The sequence below is a fragment of the Hippoglossus stenolepis genome, chromosome 23 (assembly GCF_022539355.2).
Source record: "Hippoglossus stenolepis isolate QCI-W04-F060 chromosome 23, HSTE1.2, whole genome shotgun sequence".
Classification (NCBI taxonomy): domain Eukaryota; kingdom Metazoa; phylum Chordata; class Actinopteri; order Pleuronectiformes; family Pleuronectidae; genus Hippoglossus; species Hippoglossus stenolepis.
Genome location: NC_061505.1, coordinates 4,157,795 through 4,179,367, shown reverse-complemented (window position 1 = coordinate 4,179,367; position 21,573 = coordinate 4,157,795). Strand labels below are relative to the sequence as shown.

The 21,573-nt window shown below is 43.9% G+C and overlaps 3 protein-coding genes, 1 long non-coding RNA gene and 1 other non-coding gene across 5 annotated transcripts; 3 read left to right on the top strand and 2 right to left on the bottom strand.

Moving 5' to 3' along the window:
- The first annotated feature begins 31 nt into the window (after nucleotides 1-31).
- msmp1 (microseminoprotein, prostate associated 1) lies at nucleotides 32-5,018 on the top strand. Its single transcript, XM_035148490.2, has 3 exons — nucleotides 32-3,221; nucleotides 3,293-3,401; nucleotides 4,310-5,018. Exons 1-3 carry the CDS (start codon nucleotides 3,113-3,115, stop codon nucleotides 4,479-4,481), a joined length of 390 nt encoding a protein of 129 aa, XP_035004381.1. The 5' UTR covers nucleotides 32-3,112; the 3' UTR covers nucleotides 4,482-5,018.
- An 80-nt stretch (nucleotides 5,019-5,098) lies between these two features.
- rgp1 (GP1 homolog, RAB6A GEF complex partner 1) lies at nucleotides 5,099-9,371 on the bottom strand. Its single transcript, XM_035148484.2, has 9 exons — nucleotides 8,794-9,371; nucleotides 8,480-8,595; nucleotides 7,969-8,102; nucleotides 7,691-7,774; nucleotides 7,302-7,451; nucleotides 6,819-6,965; nucleotides 6,380-6,507; nucleotides 6,109-6,286; nucleotides 5,099-5,852 (listed from the first exon to the last, which is right to left on the bottom strand). Exons 2-9 carry the CDS (start codon nucleotides 8,593-8,595, stop codon nucleotides 5,629-5,631), a joined length of 1,161 nt encoding a protein of 386 aa, XP_035004375.1. The 5' UTR covers nucleotides 8,794-9,371; the 3' UTR covers nucleotides 5,099-5,628.
- A 248-nt stretch (nucleotides 9,372-9,619) lies between these two features.
- Nucleotides 9,620-20,736, top strand: gba2 (glucosidase, beta (bile acid) 2). The gene is made up of 18 exons (XM_035148483.2): nucleotides 9,620-9,769; nucleotides 10,294-10,996; nucleotides 14,126-14,217; nucleotides 14,559-14,674; nucleotides 14,886-15,104; nucleotides 15,351-15,590; nucleotides 15,820-15,922; nucleotides 16,277-16,430; nucleotides 16,667-16,792; nucleotides 16,959-17,143; nucleotides 17,607-17,711; nucleotides 17,800-17,907; nucleotides 18,093-18,244; nucleotides 18,478-18,584; nucleotides 18,714-18,856; nucleotides 18,959-19,074; nucleotides 19,381-19,572; nucleotides 19,708-20,736. The coding sequence occupies exons 2-18, from the start codon at nucleotides 10,803-10,805 to the stop codon at nucleotides 19,942-19,944; spliced, it is 2,589 nt and encodes an 862-aa protein (XP_035004374.2). The 5' UTR covers nucleotides 9,620-9,769; nucleotides 10,294-10,802; the 3' UTR covers nucleotides 19,945-20,736.
- On the bottom strand, nucleotides 11,588-12,345 carry LOC118102372. Its single transcript, XR_004694668.2, has 2 exons — nucleotides 12,263-12,345; nucleotides 11,588-12,114 (listed from the first exon to the last, which is right to left on the bottom strand). It is a non-coding gene; the product is annotated as an uncharacterized LOC118102372 (long non-coding RNA).
- A 570-nt stretch (nucleotides 20,737-21,306) lies between the features above and the next one.
- Nucleotides 21,307-21,380, top strand: trnan-guu. The gene has a single exon. It is a non-coding gene; the product is annotated as a tRNA-Asn (tRNA).
- Nucleotides 21,381-21,573: the final 193 nt, after the last annotated feature.

Here is a 21,573-nt window from a genome sequence, read left to right as displayed (position 1 = left end):
ATGCAGCGGAGCGCCGAGGGGTTCACCGGCCCTGGTCGGATCGTGGATCGATTGGTCGAGCCTCGCGCAGGAGAAGTGGGAAGTGGAGAATGGGCGGGGTTTCCAGCGCGCGTCTTAAAGGAACAGTACACCCAAATTATTTCTAGAGGGAGAGTTCACTCTTTAACTACTTAGTACATTTAGTGTTTGAGTCCATAAAACACTTTTGGAGTTTCAGGGGCCAACGGGGTTGCAGCCAAAGCCAATGCAATTAGAGTAAATGGTGACCCCTTCTTCAAACAACAAAATAACAAATAAAAAACATAAGATGCCTCCATACAGCTCCTGTGGTGTCATCTAAGTCTCTGTAAGCCCCAATATTCAAATTCAACTTGAAACGGCGTCATTTAGACCATGTTCTTAGCCTAAATGTCCACTACCGTACCCCGCACGCCATTGGGCGAGAGCTTGTGTGCGGTGTGTACGTGCAAATGTGAACACAGTTCCAGAGGAGGATCAAAGCACACTTTAGGCAAAAAACTTTTTAATCGAATTTGAACATCATTAATGATTCCACTATTAGCTATTTTAGTTTGGTGTCAGAATGATACAGTACCTGTTTTTACCTTTTGAATTAAAGACACAGGGGTGCACAATATTTTGAAGTGACTGAAGTATTTAATATATAAAAAGACATTTATGATGCGTAGTCAAGCCGTTCATGTTACTTTGTCAGCAGTCTGTCTACATGACTGATTGTCAGTGTGACATAAGCAGTGAAACACAGTCGTCTTATCAAAGATTCCACTCTCCAAGTTGAATGATTTCATGACGACAGCCTTGTAAAATTTTAACAGAAAGTTCTGCCCAATTAAAATGCGCTTGTCACCAATTAAGTGCACGCCCGTGAAGGGAAACAGGCGTGTGACCGGAAAATCCTCATCTTTTGTTTTGATGAGATCCTCCCTCTCATCGTCGCTGACGACAACGAGCTGACAAATCAGACAGTGAACTCATCCTCACTTTATTATAGGCGACACAGTGGCTCTGCTAGGTAAATACCTGAACTTAGAATAGTAGAAATAGCACCTTAAACAAATAATAATAATTCTAAATGAATAAGGAAACAGACTTCTGAAAAGTCCAAACTTTTCCATCAGGCCGTTATGATATAATTAACTGTATGTTCAAATTAATGACAGAAAAAGTGAGTAGAGCCTGAGAGAGGCAAGTGTGAGTCATAGAACTGAGAGAAAATACCCCCCCCCCCCCTGATGAGGAGGACCTATCAACACTCTCCGACTACTGTGGGGTACCAGAGAGAAGGCACGTAAAAGCCCACGTTATGTTGCCCCGGGGGCCTCCTGTGAGAGCTTTGGGAGGATTTTTCCTATGATTTTGCATGTCGCTCTGCAGATAGTAAACAAGTGGAAGAAGATGAGATAATGTTTTGTTGACCCAGGGAGGAAGACTGCGCTGCATCGTCAGGTCAAAGTTTTTTCAGGGGTGAAACTACGAGAGCTGAGATTTACAGAAATATTCACTCCTGCAGAACATATCATACAGTTTTGGGGCTGAGAACAAACTGATATCCAGGATTAATATATATAAAAATAAAACACAAATGTAGATGCCCCAAAATTGACTTTATTGACCCATCTTCCATCCTTTCACCAAGTTTGGTGGGAATCCATCAGGTAGTTTTTGTGTAATCCTGCTGACAAACAAAGAAAGAAAGAAATCATCAAAACAAATGAACAGGGGTGAAAACAGGCGGAGGTAACGATTTTGAATATTGATTTATCATTTCAAGTCAATGTTCCTGGCAAAAAGTCAAACATTTCCCTCGTCCCTGGTAAATTGTGAAGATTTTATTGATTTTCTCTCAAAATTCATTGTAAATTTAATACTTTTTAGTTTTGGGGATGTAAGTTGGACAAGATAATGAATTGAAGACTGAGATTACGTTTTGCTTTAAGAAACAAGTGATGAGCGTTTCTCCTTTTACTTTTGCTCTTGTTTTTGTTATTTGGCCAATTTGACTATTTCTTATTTTTATTTTCTTGGGAATGTTTTGTTTTTATTGTAAACGAGGTTTCTCCTTCAATGTATTCCCGAGCTGAAACAAAGGTTGAATGAAAGGTCAACAGAAAAAGAACAAAAGTGGGTTTTACTGGTCAGTTCATCCACAGACACGTGGATGACAAAGGAAAAACCCGGAGTGTCATCGTGAGGTGTTGGGCTTTAGTTTTCCTTGACGTTCGACGACTTTCTCAAACTCTCCGAGAGATATGAACCAAATGTTTCCAGGAGATAATTCCTCACTTGGTGTTTTGACGATGGCGTTGGTGTGCACGCTCGATGAAGACATCTTCCATAGGTGTTCAGTCGCGAAGCAAAGGCCACATGATTCACATTATTTTCATAAACGTCAGAGCAATCAGTGGCTCCCTGTTCCCTGTATGGAAGCATCTGTCTCCATTTATCCAGCTCTGTGCATCCAGACCAGTGAGGGCCTCTTGTAACTACTGTGCAGTCAGACACTGTGGGAAGGAGATCAGAGCTCCCTGCTGTGGATTTACATATAAACTAAAGATTTGTTTTTCTTTATTAAAATTTACATAAATGTTTTACACATGTATGAGTCTCATGTTCAGTTTCTGGACGTCGACCTGCTCTACAAAACCCCAGCAGAGGTTGAATGGTGATGAATCATGTTTGATAATTCCACCCTTCTTCCTCTTCCTCCTCCTCCTCCTCCTCCTCCTCCTCTTCCTCCTCCTCTCCCTGGACGTCACCTCTCTCTCTCTCTCTCTCTCCCTGCCCTCCATCTCACCTCTCTCTTACCCTTCCCTCTCTTAGTCACAGCACCGATGTGTCATTCTTTCTATCACTTTGGAGGTTCATGCCTGCTGAAGCGCAGCGAGCTGATCTCTGGAGAGCCAAGACGGTGCCAAGACTGCTCCACACAAACCGCCGCCACCTCCTCGCTCCCAGTGGATGGCACCCCTGACGCCTTCCCCAGCCAGGACTGGGAGAAAAAAAACACGCCTCCACGCCGCGGTGGATGCAGTCAGGATGTATAAATGAGGGTGCAAACGGGTGAAGAACAACCAGAGGCAAACAGGACCAGATGAAGATGGAGATTTCAAGGGTGAACTGGATGCTGGCAGCTGCAGGGTTCCTCCTGTGGAGCAGCGGAGGCTCTGCTGCGCCCATGGAGTGCCACTTCGACTCAAGAGGTGAGACCCTTAAACTTTAAAATCTCATTGGCTATTTGAGTAATGACCTAACCACCCTATGTTCGGTCCAGCTCTGTGTGTGTTTGAGGGAAGACAATACACTCTGGGTGACACCTGGATGGACAACGCTTGCATGCAGTGCACCTGTCTGCACCCTGTTGGAGTCGGCTGCTGTGAGACGTGAGTGAACAAACGCCCTGTGTGGTTTATTGTCCAGAACACTGCAGCTTTAGAGAGTCTGAATGAATTTAGTACTGACTCTAAACTGATGCATCTTAGGAAACTCTGGGTAGCAGTGAATTGAGATCCGGCAGCGGAGGAACAAGTGTTCACGGCCTTTACTGAAGCAGAAGTGGCAAAATTACCACATCCAATTTCTGTTTGAGCCAAATTAAAGAACAGAGATAGAAGCAGCAAAAGTTACGAAGTATTAAAAGGAGAAACGAACACTTACAAAATGATTTGTGATGAACAGCGCTCAGATCAATGTACTTAGTTACTTTCCAGCACTGGTATTTAGAGCTCAAGAACATTTTCTCTGCTGATGTTACTGTTGATATTGTTGATGTAAACAGCATTTTAATGGTTTAACTGGTTGAAGCTCAGATTCACTTATTTACATACCAGTGCGATGCTTTCAAATACATCTATAATAATATATACTATTTTACAATAGACTTTACAATATATTATAGAAGATGATCATGTTTGTACTTTATAAAATGTAACAATCAAATATAGCTGTAGAATAAATGTAGTGGAGTAAAAGTACAATATTTGAATACAGTCATTGTATAAATGTACTTAGTTACTTTGGACCACTGGTATTTTAGGGCTCAAGAACAATTCCTTTCATTTGGTTCAGGCTGTTTTCTTCAAAATGTTGAGTCTTGACTGTTCCACCATAGTTGTTGATTCTTCTAAAGCTGCACGGTGAACCAGCAGAAACTGAGACAGATGGTGTTAGGAGTTTCCAGTCTTCATTATTAACAATAAATATAAGAGTGCAAGGAAAGATTTAAGTTCTGAAGCTTTGAAAGTGTCTTAAAAGCTGCAAAGAGCCACCGAGTCTCCTCCTTTGCCTCCAGGGTGCATCGGCCGGTGGATTTCCCCGCGTGGTGTCAGTTGCGTGTGGAGCCAGTGACCTGCAAAGTGTCTCTGGTGCAGGCGGCCGACCCCCGTCTGCCCTGCTACTCCGGCAGAGACTTCAATGACCCGAGCCACGGATCGCTTCAGCTGCAGCACCAGCTCGAAGGGTAGAGAGCCACTCGAACCCAGTCAACCATCTGTCTGATCTGTGAAACCCATACTCACCACAGTTAAATACCAGTAACTACTTCTGAACAAATATAAAACATTAACAGCATGTGTAAGTTCCAGTGTTTGTATCGTCAGAAATGTGACATTCGTCTGTGAAGGTAGATTTAAATAAAACTGCAGCATTTTCCAGCAGAGAATTTTATGAAACATAGAAACAAATTAAGATTGAAGTTTACTTAAGATCAAATGTTTTTCAGTCTATGTTTTTACATTAGTTATTAGAGTACGTAGTTTATCTGCCATTAGTGGCTCAAAGCTTCCGACCTAACTTTTGTCTTTAGATACAGAGTGTGGGGAACTTGTGCCAAAGATTGTCTGTAAAGAAAAAAATAGTTTTGGGATATTTTCACCTTAAGCCGAATGTCGGATCTTTAATCAATCCAATAATGACTTCTTGTAAATATAAACACAGTATATACACATGCATTAATATATACAAATTCTGCTGAAGTTGACCTGTTCTCTGCTGTAACTCATTTAACCTCCAAATAAAGTTCTTGTTTATAAAGAGAAATGAAGTTCGAATTCTGTGAAGTAACAGACGAAGCCTTTAAACATCATTTTAATCACACTTTTAATTTCTCTTGTCGTATATACACACGTCAGTCCCGTCCTCTGTTCAGCCCTTGAAGCTAAAAGAAAAACGGTTACACTGTAAAAATATCTTGGATAAGAAAAAGCCGTCTCATAAAATCTGAAATAAAGTGTGCACGACAATAAAAGAAAAAGAAAACTGAAATAAATACAGAGAGAGTTGCACTTCACACAGTTAATGTGCGTCAGTCTTCCTAAAAAGGAATAAATGTCTTTAACGTTAGGATGCATCGAAAAATGCACAAGACAAAAGGCAAATTAAAGGCTGCATACTTAACAAATTCATTCCATCACTGGCTCTGCATATACAAGGAAACAAAAAAAAATATTCTCTGTTCCAGAAATGTGCACATCTGTGCTAATGCTCCACATCTGGAGAGAAAAAACAACAACAAACAAACAACAGGTTTGTCTTTCTCTCCGTGTCTCACACACGACCATGAAAACATCTGTCGACACGTCAAAGACACATTTTCAACACCAGATCTCAGAGTCAGATATTAATCCTGTTGGTCCCTGTGAACTGGGACATGTAGGATGCCAAGGCTGGGTTGGTGGGCAGGACTTTGATCGGCAGATCCCAGCTGAAGGTGTCCACGTCCACGTGCTCCGCCCCGGCCCAAACTGTGACCTCTGATTGGTTCTGCAGAACGGTGGGTGGCTCCATAGGCTCCCGGGCCGTGACGAATTCAAAGTGCAGGCGCCAGCGAAGAGATACTGTACGGAGAGATAAGGGTTTGGGTCTCAAGTTCATGTTTGACTTAATTCTGAATATTATTGAGTTAGAATGAATCTTGATGAGCATCTGACAACTGACAGAACCAGTCGGCCTTTTTTGTTATTTGTCAGCTGACGTACTGACCAGAGAAACTGGACAGAACATGTCATCATTTCAATCATAAAATAAAAACAAGGGAAATAACTGGAGACGTTACATACAAGTCAGTCGTGTTTGTATCTGCTGGTGACTGACCTATGTCTGTGCTGAAACCTGGGGTGACGTTGAGGGGGACGGGGAGGGAGAAGTGGCTGGAGGCCGTGTGGAGGCACGACTCCATATGTCGCCCGTGTCCGGTCACACTGACCGCCTGGCCAGGACGCCGCTGGTACAGCTGCTGGATCTCCTCCTCACTCTGGAGGCTCACTGAATACTGGAAACACACAGGAAGTCATAATTCACATCATGGTTCAATCTAAATGTGCAAAGTGTGCGGCGGTGTACAACTACAAGGACCATCACTCACCTGTAAGCAGGGGATTTCCCCCTCTGAGAAGTTGAACGTGCCGACGATGTCCTCCCCGAGTCTGTAAACAATCTTGAAGATGCAGAACTTTGCCACTTTCCCGCGCACGTTGGTGATGTTGAACATGTCTGAAGAAAACAGAATCAAACAGGTCAAAGTGGAAATCCACGATAAAGAAGGTGGAAAAGCAAAAAGAGTAGAAGACTAAATTTGGAATAACTGTATTTATGATTTTTGAAATGACATGCAGCTGGGACAGGGTTAGCAAAGCAGGACTGGTGCCGGGGGCCCAAAGAACAGTTTGTCCACAGCAACGACAGATTTGTGTCTATGATCAGTTACGTACAGGAAGACTGCAATGACACTATGGTCTGAAACCCCCTGACGAGGCTCCATGCCACCTAGTTTCTACCGAAGAGAGACTGAGAATCTGACTCACGTGGGCATCGCCTGGAGGTGGTGACCATGAGCATGTCCAGTGCTCTCTCCAAAGGACGAGCATCCCTGCGGCTCGCTTCCTCTTCCTCCAGGAACGGGTTGGAAGGGGAGACCTCCTCATCCTGGGGAAACGGAGGCTCTGGCATGCCTGCAGATCAGACAGGAAACCGTCAGCAATTACATGCGCACAACAGATAGAAGTCACACGAAGTGACTCATGAGTCTTTATTTCCCCGGACGCCGGATGGTGATAACAAAATAAACTGGTTCCTTTCACTCAACAAAAACCTTTCTAAAAAAAAAAGACACCATTTGTTTAGCTGCTGCTGGAATTGTCCTCATTCTAATCTTCACCAACAGTTGCAGTAAAGCAGAAGTAAGCATTTCACCATCATCTTGTGGTTTCACATCTCAGTGATACACCTCATTAGCACCGAAGGCATAAACGTCTAGAACACGAGCATTTGAAGCCGAGTCATCTCACCCTGCAGCACCAGCACTCGGAAGGGAACTCTCAGTAGCTTGATGGGCGAGTTGACTCTCTGGCAGCCGATGGTCAGTTTGTAGACGTATTTCACCGCCTGGCCACGGAAACTAGGAGGCCCGTCTATGGGTACGACCTCACTGTACGAATCTGTGGTGGAGCGAGTCACAAACACAAGAATATGGGTTTATCTGTAAATGCTGCATTTACGATTTGGAAAATAAAACTGCATGTTTAATATGTTACTCTAAATAATCTGGGAAACATGCACCAAGGAGGTATAACTCTACTTATTTCATCACAAATACTCATGTAAGAGAAGTTTTAGCTCATTTTGAACTAGTGGATTGTTATGAATACACGTTTTTCAGGCATCGAAACACACTTACAGGTTTTGCTCTCCCCGGGGTCCAGACGTAGGTCACAGAACAGTATCTTAGGTGGTGTGTCCAGCACACACTGCCCCCGCTCTCCTGCAGAACAAAAGAGTTAGTGCTGCCGAGAATCCACATAATGCAAGGAAGCTATTGAAACAAGAATTAAAAAAGATCTAGATCCTTTCAAATCTTTGTCTGAAAACCTGTCAAACACAATAACCACTTCACTTAAATGTCCTTCTATCAATATTAAATATAACAAATCGTGATGTTCACTTCTTCCCACCGACCTCTGCTTGGAATGAGCACCGTGTCGCTCTCGGCCTGGACGTCCTGTTTGTTGCCCTGAGCCGGCAGAGCCACCCTGTTCTCGCTGGCATGAAACTGACAGTGAATCTGAGCGCTGGCCCATGCCAACATCTCACTGGGACACATTAGAAAAAACAAGAGTTACACAATATTCTGTGTGTGTGTGTGTTTATTGGCAAAGTTATTCCAGTTTTCACAACATTTGAAAGATATCGCTTCCTCGTCTCTTTCCACTTCACCTCTACCCTCATCATCTCTATTCTGATGACAAGAACATACACAACAATTAAGTGAATATCAAATGTGTTGTTGATTGCGTTTGTGTCACTCAGCTCTGACTCGTCCTCGATTTGAGTATTTGATCAGTTGTTGCAGCTCTTTTTGCTCCCCAACAAAAGTACAGTACACACACAGGATCTTCGTTTTCTCTCTGATTTATATTTAAGTGTGTGTGATCTACACATACATGACATGGGGGTGGGGGGATGTTACCTGCTGGCCGAGGTGGACAGGTGGGACATGGGGTTGGTGAAGGTTATGAGACACTCCATGAGCTCCCCGGCCAGAAGCACGGGACCTCGGGCCATGGAGGCCACCACCTCGATCATCTGGAAACAAGAGGCTTCGTTAGCGAGAGATAAACAATGAACTGGGATCTGGAACAACTCGTGTTTGTGTTTATTCCAGATGCTCAATACGTGTTGATTGGCTGCAGGGAACTTGTTTGGCTAACAGGGAACTTGTTTGGCTAACAGGGAACTTGTTTGGCTAGCAGCTCGTTTCTGAGGATCATTTAAAACACTTACCTTGACCTCGACGGACGCAGCAGCGAGCCAGTCGCGTGTTCTTATCCCAGGGTGGAAGTTAAATGAACTTCTCGAGTGAAACAGCTCGATGTTAGACTGTGCTTCTCGGGGATTTGACCATATTTGATTTGAGTTAGCCACAAGTCCGGCTACAGTAAACAAGACAGTCTGAGTGGAGGGGATTCCACATCCGGTGACGTGCGACCAAGCACCAACCAAGGGACAAACAAACCGGAACAACTATAAAGATTTATATCAACAAGTATGCGTCAACTTCGAGATCAAGTTTCAACTAAAAGTCTGAGTGAAATCTAAACTTTAATTTCTCATTTTTTAACGACTAAAACAAAAACAGGAAAACTCCGGTCAAGTTGTTCGTCGGCCATTAAATAACGTCACGTGGCACGGGGACAGCGAAGGGTTAGCCGTTGCTATGGTAACGCACCGGGAGCCGTGAATTCAACACAGACGCATAATCTTTGCGTTTCTCTCACGGACACGACACACTTCAGAGAACACAGTTTAAATACACGTTTATTAACTTCATGTTCATAAAACGCAGAGACAAAGGGTCATTTGAGTGGGGAATTAAAAAAAAGGCGACATGAAGAAACCCCCTCCTCGCTACTCAAAGTGGTACAGCCTCAGTAGAGAGTGGAAAATACGCCCCTACGTCAGGTCTGTCAGGCGAACATCAAATCTTTACTGATTCTCTCTGTCAGGCAAACATTAACTCTGCCTCCAGCGGCCTCCAGCAGCGAGGGTTCACTCCTGGTTCATGATTTAATCTAGTTTAGCAGCTTGGTTGTAGAATGATGATCAATCCACAGGAAGCCCGCCTGGGAGACTCATCCGAGGGCTCCACTGGGGCCAGCGGTGCTAGCAGAGGCTTCATGATGCTGAGCGCGGGTCCGAGCTGCTGAGGGAGGACGACGTCGCTCCGACATTCAACAACAAGCTGCCTCTTCTCTTGATGGTGAGTTAGCTGGTCGAGTTAGCTGCTGCTCGCGGGGCTAACGCTACATGCACGTGTAACAATGCTGATCTAGAACCAGTGTGCGGGTTCTGCAGCTCTCCGAGGGGACAGTTTCTGCTCTGCAGGTCAAATCGTGGCAGCGGCCACTTCCGGTGGCAACAGCAACTGCCACTGATTTGCAAAGGCTGCTGCTGCTGTCAGTGGCCCCCAGCGGTTTGGGGACAGTCTCCACTGCTGCCACCCTGTTTGTGACGTGTTGCTGTTCTGAGCACCAAGAATAATTGATCTGTATTACTCCACTTGGTCTCAGACAGTGACTGACACCTGTCCCCAAACACCTGTGGCAACAAATGCAGCTGCCTCCAAACAGTGAAGCATCAAAGGCACAGGCATCAAAGGCAGCAGCATCTTAACTGGGTGGCATCAGTGGCAGCTTCTGTTGACACTGGAAGTGCCTCTACGAGCTGCCGCTGCCACGATGTGAGCTTACTTTAATCATCTGATTCTGTTTGATCCCACTGTAGGTGTCCCGGCTGAATGACTGAGATCCTGGGTCCTACTTCTCAGGCGGTCATCCATCCATTCGTCCATTCAGCAGCCACAGCTGACGGCACAGCCACTTCCGGGGCTCCGTACAAAGGGCTCTGTCTTCTCCAAGATACAGGAATCCAGAGGGTGATGGTGAATCAGACCAATTAGACCCTCGGGATATGAACCTATGGAGCTGTAGAGACTGAATGATCACGTGGACAGCGATAACATAACCAATGAATGAAGGAGCTAGTATTTACTACTCGTCTGGTTATTCAGAGCCTGCCAGAAATCCAGTTTGTCCCACAGGAAGAACTGTGCCGTTAACTTATCCACCTTAAGACCTCTAAGCCACATGCAGCCACCACCTCTGGGTGTTTGCGCCACAGTAAAGGCACGATAGATCAACTCTGACAAAAGGTGTGGACAGGTCTGTGGTCGGGAGAATTTCCCTGCTCCCATTCAGTACATAAAGCTCCCAACTGCTGGAAACCTTGCAACAATGACTACAGAGTGGGGTGAGAAGTCCACAGCGGACCTCATGAGTGGGTATGTCTCCAAGGAAACGGGATATGGCGTACCCAAGGAGGGCTGGCGGATCTGTCTGGCACACGAGTTCAAGGAAAAGAGGAAGCCCTTACAAGCAAAAGATGTGTCGCTGTCCAACATCTGGTATCACATCGGCCTCGGAGTCAGGTGAGAGTGATCAGAGAATTGTATTCATTATGAGGAGGTGCCGACGGAGGAGAAGCAATGAAAACCCTCGGAGGTCACATACCTCTGCCGGGTCTTACAAAGTGAAAATAGATTCCTGGATTCACCAGTTTATCCAGATCCACTTCCAAATTGAAGAGATTCTTCCTTGGGCCATTCCCCACCCCTCCACAAACTGAAAGGGAAATTTAGTTTGATAGTTTTGGCGTGGTGCCAAACTAATAAACAAAGGCTGATGAAAACAACCTCCCTGGCAGTGGCATCAACAATATTTTTTCCCGTGCGCTCTCTGAACACCCGGGAGACTTTTCCTCACACTGGCGGTTTCAGTTTAAACTTCTATATGTCATAGCAACCTTCAGTCTATTTACCATTTAACCCCTGTGTGCATTTCCATTGTGTGCAACCTGCGGAGCCGTTATCCTATGGTGTCATATTTATCAGCCCACACCTAAGAGAGCGAGAGCAGGTGTTTAATGCAGCCCTGCCTTGAAGCAGCTGATGGCACCACAGCTGTTCTTTTCTAATTTTCCATGCAGCCCAAATAGAGGACAAAATAAAACAATTACTATATCACATTAAGGCACTTTAATTTGTAGTTGAAAGAATATACATCAGATTCATCACAGTTAGACCAAAAGAAGCATTAAAACAGTTTAAAAATTAATCAATGGTGTGTTAATTATTAACCTAAATGACTTTACATTCAACGAAACTTCTTAAATTAACCTTTAAACTCTATAACTGACTCAGATGGCAGCTGTTCTTTCACAATGTTCTCAGACATTCTGTTGAGTGCAGGAATACAGATGATTGACGGCTCTCAGTTTCTGGACAATAATGGTCACAGTACTGTTCTCTGTAAAGGTCGTCAAGTTATCGCTTGATGAAATGCACATGTGGTTGACCCTTCTTTAAAGTGTCACTCGAGCTCTGGTTGCAGGTCAGCTGGTTCAAGGTGCAGTTTGTGTTCTCCTCCATGACCCTCTTACAATAAAGGCAGGAAGGTGGAGGTGGCCCATCATTCACAGTCCAACAAACACGACAGGAAACACTGCATCCACTTGCAAAGTCGTGACGGCTGAATTGTTGCCCTACAGCTAAAGAGAACGAAAACACAATCTAGCACAGGTCTCTACGTGTGTTGATCTTTTTGAGTTTGTTTTTGCAACAACCTGCTGACATCCGAGATGGAAAAGTGGTACAATGTGCAGCTTCAGAAGACGATCGGGCTCACAGCCAGTTTACCTTTCTTATCGTTGCAATCTGGAGCGTTGATTGTCGAGGGAGTGTCAGTCGTCCATCTGTAAGACATCAGACCTGCTCTTTAGTGATAGGGACTCAATTCATTTCCTCTTTATGCTGATCTGTGTGCTGTTATTTATTTTGAAATATTCTTTTGTCTCCAACAAAATCACCACTGCTTATATCCGCAAGACCCCCGCAGTACAGAACCACAACACAGGGTCTAATAAGCATAATAGGACAATACAAAATGTCCTCGAAGCTGCTCTGTGTTAATGTTAAAACCCAAACCTTACATTCAACTTCTCAAAAACCGGTTGCAATGCTGTGGTAGAGCAAAGATACTCTCTCATCCAAGGTGTGTCTGAGTTTGCTTTTGTTTTTACCAAATTACTGTGACAGCAGTTATGCAGGAGGAGGAGGACGAGACACACCTTCATCTCTGCATCAATGTTGGGTTATTCAGTTCAGACATGGGAGTTTAAATCAGCTTATACAGCCTGTAATCACAGATGGAAATCAGAGTGAGGTCGTCTGTTTGCATTTCAGCTGACCTGCAGAACAACCAAATCCTGACAATAGCGTAAACCTCCCCCGGCTTCAAATGACGGGCTTTAACCGATCCCATTCATCTCCTGTATCGACGGCCTCGTTGTTGCTCTGAACTGAGCTTTTGTGAGAGGTTACTGTTCGTAGTTCTGCCAGGTGCTGTATTATCAGACAAAGCAATTCTGCAGCTGCACAGAAATGTTCTCACGAGTACAAACTTTGTGGCTGAGAGATTATTGCTTGTTCAGGTATGCACATCGTTTCCTCCCTTCCACATTCCCTGCCAATTGTGACTTCTGTTGACATAGTTGATATCTACACCAGAAATGTCTGCAGTGTATTTTAGAGGAGATGGGCTACCTCACGTGAAATAGAAGAGGGGCTATTTCATACAGAAAAAGACTAAAAGCTAAAGCGATGCAGGCCACATGTAACAAGGGACTTTATGAGCACTGCAGCCAGTTCAGTGCTGAACTGATGACCCGTCTAATGCAATAAACTGGTCAAACCAAAAACAGCTTTATACTTTCGGGATATTAGCAGAAAATCGAGCATGTCTGAAATCAGAGTTCAGAGCATAAATGGATTAGTGACTCCGACGATGAACTTCCGAGCCTCCGGCCTCAGGCTCCAGGATCCGTTTGAGACCTTTTGTAACGTAGCCTAATTAATATTTTACCCACAATCCTGGTGCAATAGCTGGTGCTGCACAAAGACACACACACACACACACCTACACAGTAAATATAAACCAGACAAAGTCGAGTTACCACATTGACGTCATTCCTCTCATGTTACAAGTGCGTCTTTCACATAGCTGCACATTTCCTTTTTCTCTCTGCCTGTGTATGTGTGTGTGTGTGTCTCTGTGTCATAGGCTACCCTTCAGACTAATGGGGGATGCTTGTCTGATTTTACACAATTTAAAAAATGCTGATTAAGCACTGATTTTGGTTCGGGGCAGAGTCTGAAGTCCAGTAAAAGAATGCAAGTCTGCGTGTGTGTGTGTGTGTGCGTGTGCGTGTGCGTGCGCGCGTTGTGAAGACGAAAAGGCTGATAAAGAAATGTAGCGGCATTTAACTGACAAGCGTGGAGAAGTAGCACAATTACAGATAGCATGTGCTTGTGATGGTAAATTAAGTTAAGAGCAGCTAATCAGTTCCCTTCAACACAACACACACCTCTATGCAGGGTGTGTAATGTCTTCACACTTCATTTTCATGGTGTTATGTGACTGTTTTTGAGTTGTTGATTATAGTGTTACTAGACATCTAACCTTCACACCTGCACCTCTCCACCTCCACTGTGTTCAACCAGGTATCTCAAGTGGTGGTACAGGAAGACCCAGGTGGAAAAGAAAGCTCCATTCATTGATATGTTTGGTGCCCAACCCTTGCGTCAAATATATGGTGAGTACGGGTCCATTGTAAAAACAAAATATATATTCAGTCAAGTTTCATGCAGAATTTGAGAGGGACAGAAGGATGAACACCAAATTTAAATAAAGCCCCCTAATAATTCTGTTTCATCTTTGACCAAAACATATTCTCACCTGTTGATTTCACCAATTAAAACCTCAACAGTAACAGAAAAACTATTTTCCAAATCTGATGACTAAGTGCACATGGGAAGGATTTCAGACTTCACATTGATATAATGTGAAAAATAGTATTGTACTATTTTACATAGGATGGCCAGTACTTCAGGGTGATCAATTTGTCAGTGTTGACTCTATACTCCTGATTGGCAGGTGCTCCGCTTGGTGGCATTGGAGGAGGAACCATCACTAGAGGCTGGAGGGGGGAGTTCTGTAGATGGCAACTTAACCCGGGAATGTACCAATACAAAACTGTCACAGCAAATCAGGTATACAGGTTAAAGTCACTCGTGTAAAAGCACACATCATAAAGAATGACTTAGTTTAAACATATTTATCTGGCTTTATTTGATCTATAGTGGGTTGGATACCAAGTTTATTCATGTCCATAGACATTTGTCAGTGGGTTTGAATGACATACTTCATATAAACATCAACAAATCCACAACTCTATGATCACGTTGTTCTTCTTTCCGTTAGTTCACAGTTTGTTTGCGTCGAGGAGGACAAACAGTTTACCAGCAGGTGCTCTCTGTAGAGCGGCCGCCCACGTTACAGGGCTGGAACTGGGGCTACTGCGGGGAGTATGCCTTCTACCACGCCCTGTACCCTCGGGCCTGGACCGTCTACCACCTGCCGGGGCAGAACGTCACCCTGACCTGCAGACAGATTTCCCCCGTCATCCCCCATGACTACCAGGTGACTGAAGCACCCCTGGAGTTCATTCAGTCCAAAATGGGTCATGATATGTTTGTGGTTGGTATTTGTGGTTCTATATCGGTCTGATCTTTGCTAATGTTGACAATTGCACATATTTCAAATTACAGAAATATGTCAAGTGAATAATTTATGGTAATGCATAGATTTAAGACGGTGTATTTTGACGTGTTTCCTTTATAATTCTTCCACCTTTAATAATACACATCTAATAATCATTTCCCTCAGGACTCCAGTCTCCCAGTGGCCGTGTTTGTGTGGGACATAGAGAACAAGAATGACTATGATCTAGACGTCTCCATCATGTTTACTATGGTCAATGGATCCGGGCACAAGAATGACAAGAGCGGAGGACACTGGAATGAACCATTCCAGCTGGAGAAGGAGGGGGAGACGGTGTCCGGGGTCTTGTTGCATCACCGCACCCCAGTGAACCCGTACACGATGTGCATTGCAGCCCGAGAGCAGGTTTGGTTTGATTTGATGATTGTGGCCGTTTCAAGAAGGCTTCTGTTGTAGTTCATGAGTTGCTCAATCAGTTCTCTGGATTAATCTAAAGAGTTGAAACAATAATTGCTGTTAATCTGGAATCAGATTTATAATGATCAGCTTTTCTTTCTGAAATCTGCTGAGTTAATGAGGTTTTAGATTTACCAAGAGTGTGAGCGCCTTTTTGTTTGTGTGCACATCTGAACAGCCTGACAGGGAGGTCAGTCACCAGACAGCGTTCAGTCCGAAGGGAACCTGCAGCGCTCTGTGGAGTGACCTCATCACTGATGGACGACTGGACTCGCCCACAGGTCAGTGCTTAAAAACAGTTGCATTAAGCATCACGTGAGGTTTAAACATTGTAACCAGATATCTGGGGCCACAAAGTCTGTTTCAGAAGAGAGAGAGAGAGAGAATTTGCATAAATCAAACAGAAACCCTGACGCCTAGTTAAGTAAAACTCACGCCTACATGGCACTGTAACTGTCCACAGGTTTAAGGTGGGGTCGACACTGTCCATGGTTCAAAACGAAACTAGAATTAGTTGCATGTTATTATCCATTTCTCTACCCTCGTTTCTTGTCATTTCTCAGCTGTTCAGACACACAACGCCTCAAAAACACAAGAAAATAGAACCTGTCATATTCTCCATGTTACCTCTGCAGGTTCCAGCCCACCGACCGCTAAGGGAGACACGGTGGCAGCAGCGTTGGCTGTGGGCTGCTCAGTGCCGGCTCAGAGCCATAACACCCTGGAACTCTGTCTGGCCTGGGACATGCCCAATATCACCTTCGGCTCTAGAGAGAGGGAGCACGTGAGGTACACAGCTTAAGTTTCTTGTTTCCTGGGGTATATTTGAATTTGACCTTAAATGAATGTCTAAAATCTGAAATGGATTAACAGGTATTCTATTAAAAACCTCTTTCTTATTCCATCTCAGCTTAACAAAAAGTTTATGATTGAAGATGACCTAACTCTTTCACTGTTGTGTCTTACTTTAAAGTTTGTTTGTTGATGAACATGACATCACCTGCTTGTGGCTCCTCTGTTTCCAGGAGATACACTCGTTTCTTCGGGACCAAAGGGGATGCGTCCCCCTCTCTCAGCCACTACGCTCTGACACATTACAAACAGTGGGAGAGGAGTATCGAGGAGTGGCAGGGACCCATCCTGCAGGACAGGTAGCACACAGCTCGAAAAGCTGTTAAATGAAACATGATCTACAGTAATCTGGGATGAAAAGCTCAATAAGTTTCAGTTCAACATCCCATCCAGTCAAACCATTCAAGCTTATAGCTGCTTTTTAACTGGCACCATTTTGACCTTGTATTTCTCTTGGTGTTACAGTTCTCTACCCTCCTGGTATAAATCAGCCCTGTTTAACGAGTTGTACTTCGTGGCGGACGGAGGGTCGGTGTGGACGGAACTAGGAGAGGACGCCGACGTCAGTGGCGGCATCCGCAGCGAGGACGGGGGACTTCCCGCTCAGCCGGCTGTGGTCAAAGAGTACGGCCGGTTTGCCTACCTCGAAGGTAAACGCCAGGAGAACAGAGGTGTTAGCAAGACTAGAGACTGCAGTTTAGAGCTGAAACAACTGGTTGATTCAAAATCTATCAGCAGATATTTTGATACTCAGACATTTTCAAGCATAAATGTAAATATCCCTTTGTTCCAGTTTCTAAAATTGATTTTTTCTTTTGTATATATAACTGTAAACTGAATTCTGACTATTGGTAAAAAAAACAAGAGATCTGAAGATATCACATTGAATTCTGGGAAATTTCAGGAGCTATTCTACACTGTTTACTGATGTTGTTCAGACAAAATGATTAATCAAGGGAAATGGACAAATATCTGTTGTAACCCTATTGCACTACTACACCATTTTTTAAAATCTGATCCTTATTGCTCATACTTGTTAAGCAAAGCTTCAGGGCTTTAAAAAGTGAAAAGAAAAAACGCTTTTTTATAACTTATAATAAATATGTATTCCAGGTCAGGAGTACAGAATGTACAACACGTACGATGTGCACTTCTACGCTTCTTTTGCACTGATCATGCTGTGGCCCAAACTTGCCTTGAGTGTGCAATATGATATTGGTGAGTGCAGAGCTGTTGTTGTGATGATTTATATCAAGCATGTGTATTTGATCAAGCACCAGACATCACCGCATTGATCTCTTCTCAGCCGGCAGTGTGGTTCGGCCGGACCCAACAGTGAGGCTCCACCTGATGAACGGGCTGTGTTCTCCTGTCAAGGTCAAAAATGTGGTGCCTCATGACATCGGTGACCCAGGTAGGAGAAAGACCTGAGTGTGGAATAACCTGCAAAACATGTATAACTCATGACTGCAACCCATGTTTAAAGACTGATTCAGCACCTTAGTTGGGCAGAGCCTCCAAACTGGCTTGAAACTGTTATTTTTTCATATTCTTGTTGTCATGGAAGGTCTCACTTCTATTCGGTGACTCTGTCCCCAGACGATGAGCCTTGGCAGCGGGTGAACGCCTACCTCATTCATGACACTGCCGACTGGAAGGACCTGAACCTGAAGTTTGTCCTGCAGGTCTACAGAGACTTTCATCTCACCCAGGACAGACAGTACCTCCAGGACATGTGGCCCATCTGCAAGGTATAAGGCACGGTCTTACTACAGTGCTCTTTTCAGTTCTCAAACAAATTCACACATAAATTGTCCCCAGCTTCTGAAAAACAATCGGCCCCAGTGCCTTCTACATGTTAACCTTATTAATATAATGAAATCTAAGAAGCTAATACTTGCTGCATTTATGAGAGTTGACACTAAACTTAAGTATTGCTCAGAATATGTCCGACCCAGCTGTGTTACTCTGGTCCATCTACCAGGCGGTGATGGAGTCGGAGATGAAGTTTGACCTGGATGGAGATGGACTAATAGAAAACTCTGGCTACGCCGACCAGACCTATGACGGCTGGCCCGTTACTGGACCAAGGTGAGAGTTCAGGGAATTATTTCAGGGATCTTATTGCATCACCTACCAAAGGAAATTAAAAGTACCTTCTTTAACCCATAATATAAGCTTCATTTCTCCAGTGTCATTTTGTCTATTCGTGTTTTACAGTGCGTACTGTGGTGGGCTGTGGTTGGCGTCCCTGTGTGTGATGTGTAAGATGGCCACACTGGTGGACAGCGAGGAGACGCACCAACATTACAGAGACATCTTGGACAGAGGCAGTGCTGCTTTTGACAAACTGCTGTGGAACGGTGAGTTCAAGAACACTTGGAATGTATACAGAAAATGTTCTGACATCATTTGAGCTACTTGAAACTTTATTTATTCATTTTTCATTTTCCTATCATTTTTAGGAAAGTACTACAACTATGACAGCAGTGGGAGAAACCTTTCCAACAGTGTCATGTCTGACCAGTGTGCTGGCCACTGGTTTCTAAGAGCATCTGGGCTGGGGGAGGGGGACTACCAGGTGAGTTAACACATATACACCACCACCTCCCATCTTTCAGCCATAAGAAATGAACCTTGGATTTCCCAGAGGTCCATGGTGTTTTTGAGTTTACAAACAAAACCAGGCAAAACTAATTCTCTAATAGGTTGATACTGGGCAGGGCTTATTGTTTGTTTAATGAAATGTGTGCATAGCCACAGCTAATGTTTCTTGATTGACTACTCCCATAACATACATAGGTAGTATCAACAGTATGTTCAAGGTTGGGCTTTAAAAGTACCTTTTACTTACATGGTCTTATATGGTCCTTCTCTCTCCTTTTAGGCTTTTCCAAAAGAAAAAATCCAGAGTGCACTAAAATCTGTCTTTGACTTGAATGTAATGAGCTTTGCTGGAGGCCAGATGGGGGCAGTGAATGGCATGCGTCCTGAAGGCGTGCCCGACCGCTCCAGCGTCCAGTCGGATGAGGTCTGGACTGGAGTCGTGTACGGACTGGCAGCCACTATGATCCACGAGGTGAGTGTGTGTCTATGTTAGAATCTGATTTACATTTACAGGCAAAAGAAACTTTGTGACACCATTCTCGATACCCGTTTGGATACCTAATATAAATCATGCCTCACACCTCTGCGTCTGTTCCCCCCCCCTCAGGGCATGCGGGATGAAGGGATGCGCACGGCAGAGGGCTGCTACCGCACCGTGTGGGAGAGACTGGGAATGGCATTCCAGACTCCTGAAGCCTACTGCGAGAAGGGCATCTATCGCTCACTGGCTTACATGAGGCCTCTGAGCATTTGGGCTATGCAGCTGGCCCTAAATAATTCCCAGAAGATTCAGACCACATCGGCACAAACTGGAGATACGGACGGGAGCAGGGACACAATTTGAGAAAAAGCTTGAGCCATTAAGAGTGTTGTGATTCGTGAGGGACGTCAGGTTCCTTAGAAAATGACCTTTAAACACTCCCGCCGCAGTCTGCACTCCCTCACTGTAGTGCTCTGCTAGACTGGTTACACACCTGGGATTTTATCCTCTACTCTACTGCTTCAGATGTTTTGTCGTTTACGGCTCGAGGTCAATACACATTTTTTTTTGCGGTGTATGGTTTATGTGCAACAAAGTCAACAACCACTGTAGATGATCATGAATTAGGTTCAACATTTTCCAAGAGCCTGAGGCGTGCAGCGTTTATTTTCTTTTTTTAGGAACTGTCAAAATCATAGCCAGTATGTGTTGCTAATTAAAAATAACATAATAAAAATTACCAGCAACATACAATACTACATTTATCAATTTACAATCATAATAATGATAAAGTTTGCAGACCTGAAACAAGTTTATATGCTAATAGTTTTAGGACTGTAGGTATTAATTTATTGAAATGGCATCAGAAGGCCTTTATAACTGGATCAGATGTGTAGACACTTCAAAAAGTAATTGTGAAGGTTTTTAATTTCCTCCAATTAAATTTGAATGCTGTAATAAATGATGTAATATGTGACCAGTAGTGTTGGAAATTGAGTCTGAAAAATATATATATTTTTCCTTTTTAAAATAACATTTGGTGACTCTTTGCATGTTGACCTAGATCTACAATATATGAATGTATCTGCAACGTTTATGTTTTATAAGAACCAATTCCCATGACAATCGTACTGAATAAATGACTGAGAAATACAATTGCCACTTTTGTTGTATTTGTTAATAAATGAAAACAAGTGTGATCGAATGAAAGAAGACTGACCAGACGCCCCCGAACCATCACAAGCACTGTCTCCGGTGGTTCGATACCCACACAGGGATGTTTTGTTATTCAAAGAACTTAATTATTATCATGAGTAGTTTTCACTGCAATAAAGTGAAGCCAAACCCCCCTAGGTCGCCCTCTGATGGCTGAGAGAGAACCCACACTGTCAGCTCTGCGCTCAAAAGGAGATTCTGGCACACATTCTGTCCAGGGGCCAAACATCCCTGGTCCAAGGACAGAATAGGTAGCGCCATGACAAGGTGCTGCTGTCACTGGCAAACATACTGCAACAGGAGACGTGTAGAGGCCAATTTCTTCCGGGTTTGCATTCATTCAGAAGTATGATTTGGACAGTCGGCACAGACCTTAACAACACTGTCACCTACATCAAAGGATTAACCTTTCAAGTAAAATCAAAGAACACAATCTGCTCTCAACTCTGACCTAATTTCCCACGGAGTGACCATATAAATACTCAGATTTCAACTGGAGGTCTCCACCTAGTCTCTGTGGCGCAATTGGTTAGCGCGTTCGGCTGTTAACCGAAAGGTTGGTGGTTCAAGCCCACCCAGGGACGACATGTTTTCTTTTTCTTCCTTGTGAAATATACTTTTAAATACATTGCAACAAAGCACATGATCTTCACATGACCAATGACGGAGAGTTTAATCACCGCAATAAAATCGTTTGTGTTACTTTGACAAAGCTGAATGTGTGAAGAGCGTATGAAACACTTAGCAGCTATTTGTTTATATAATCTCTCTGCATCT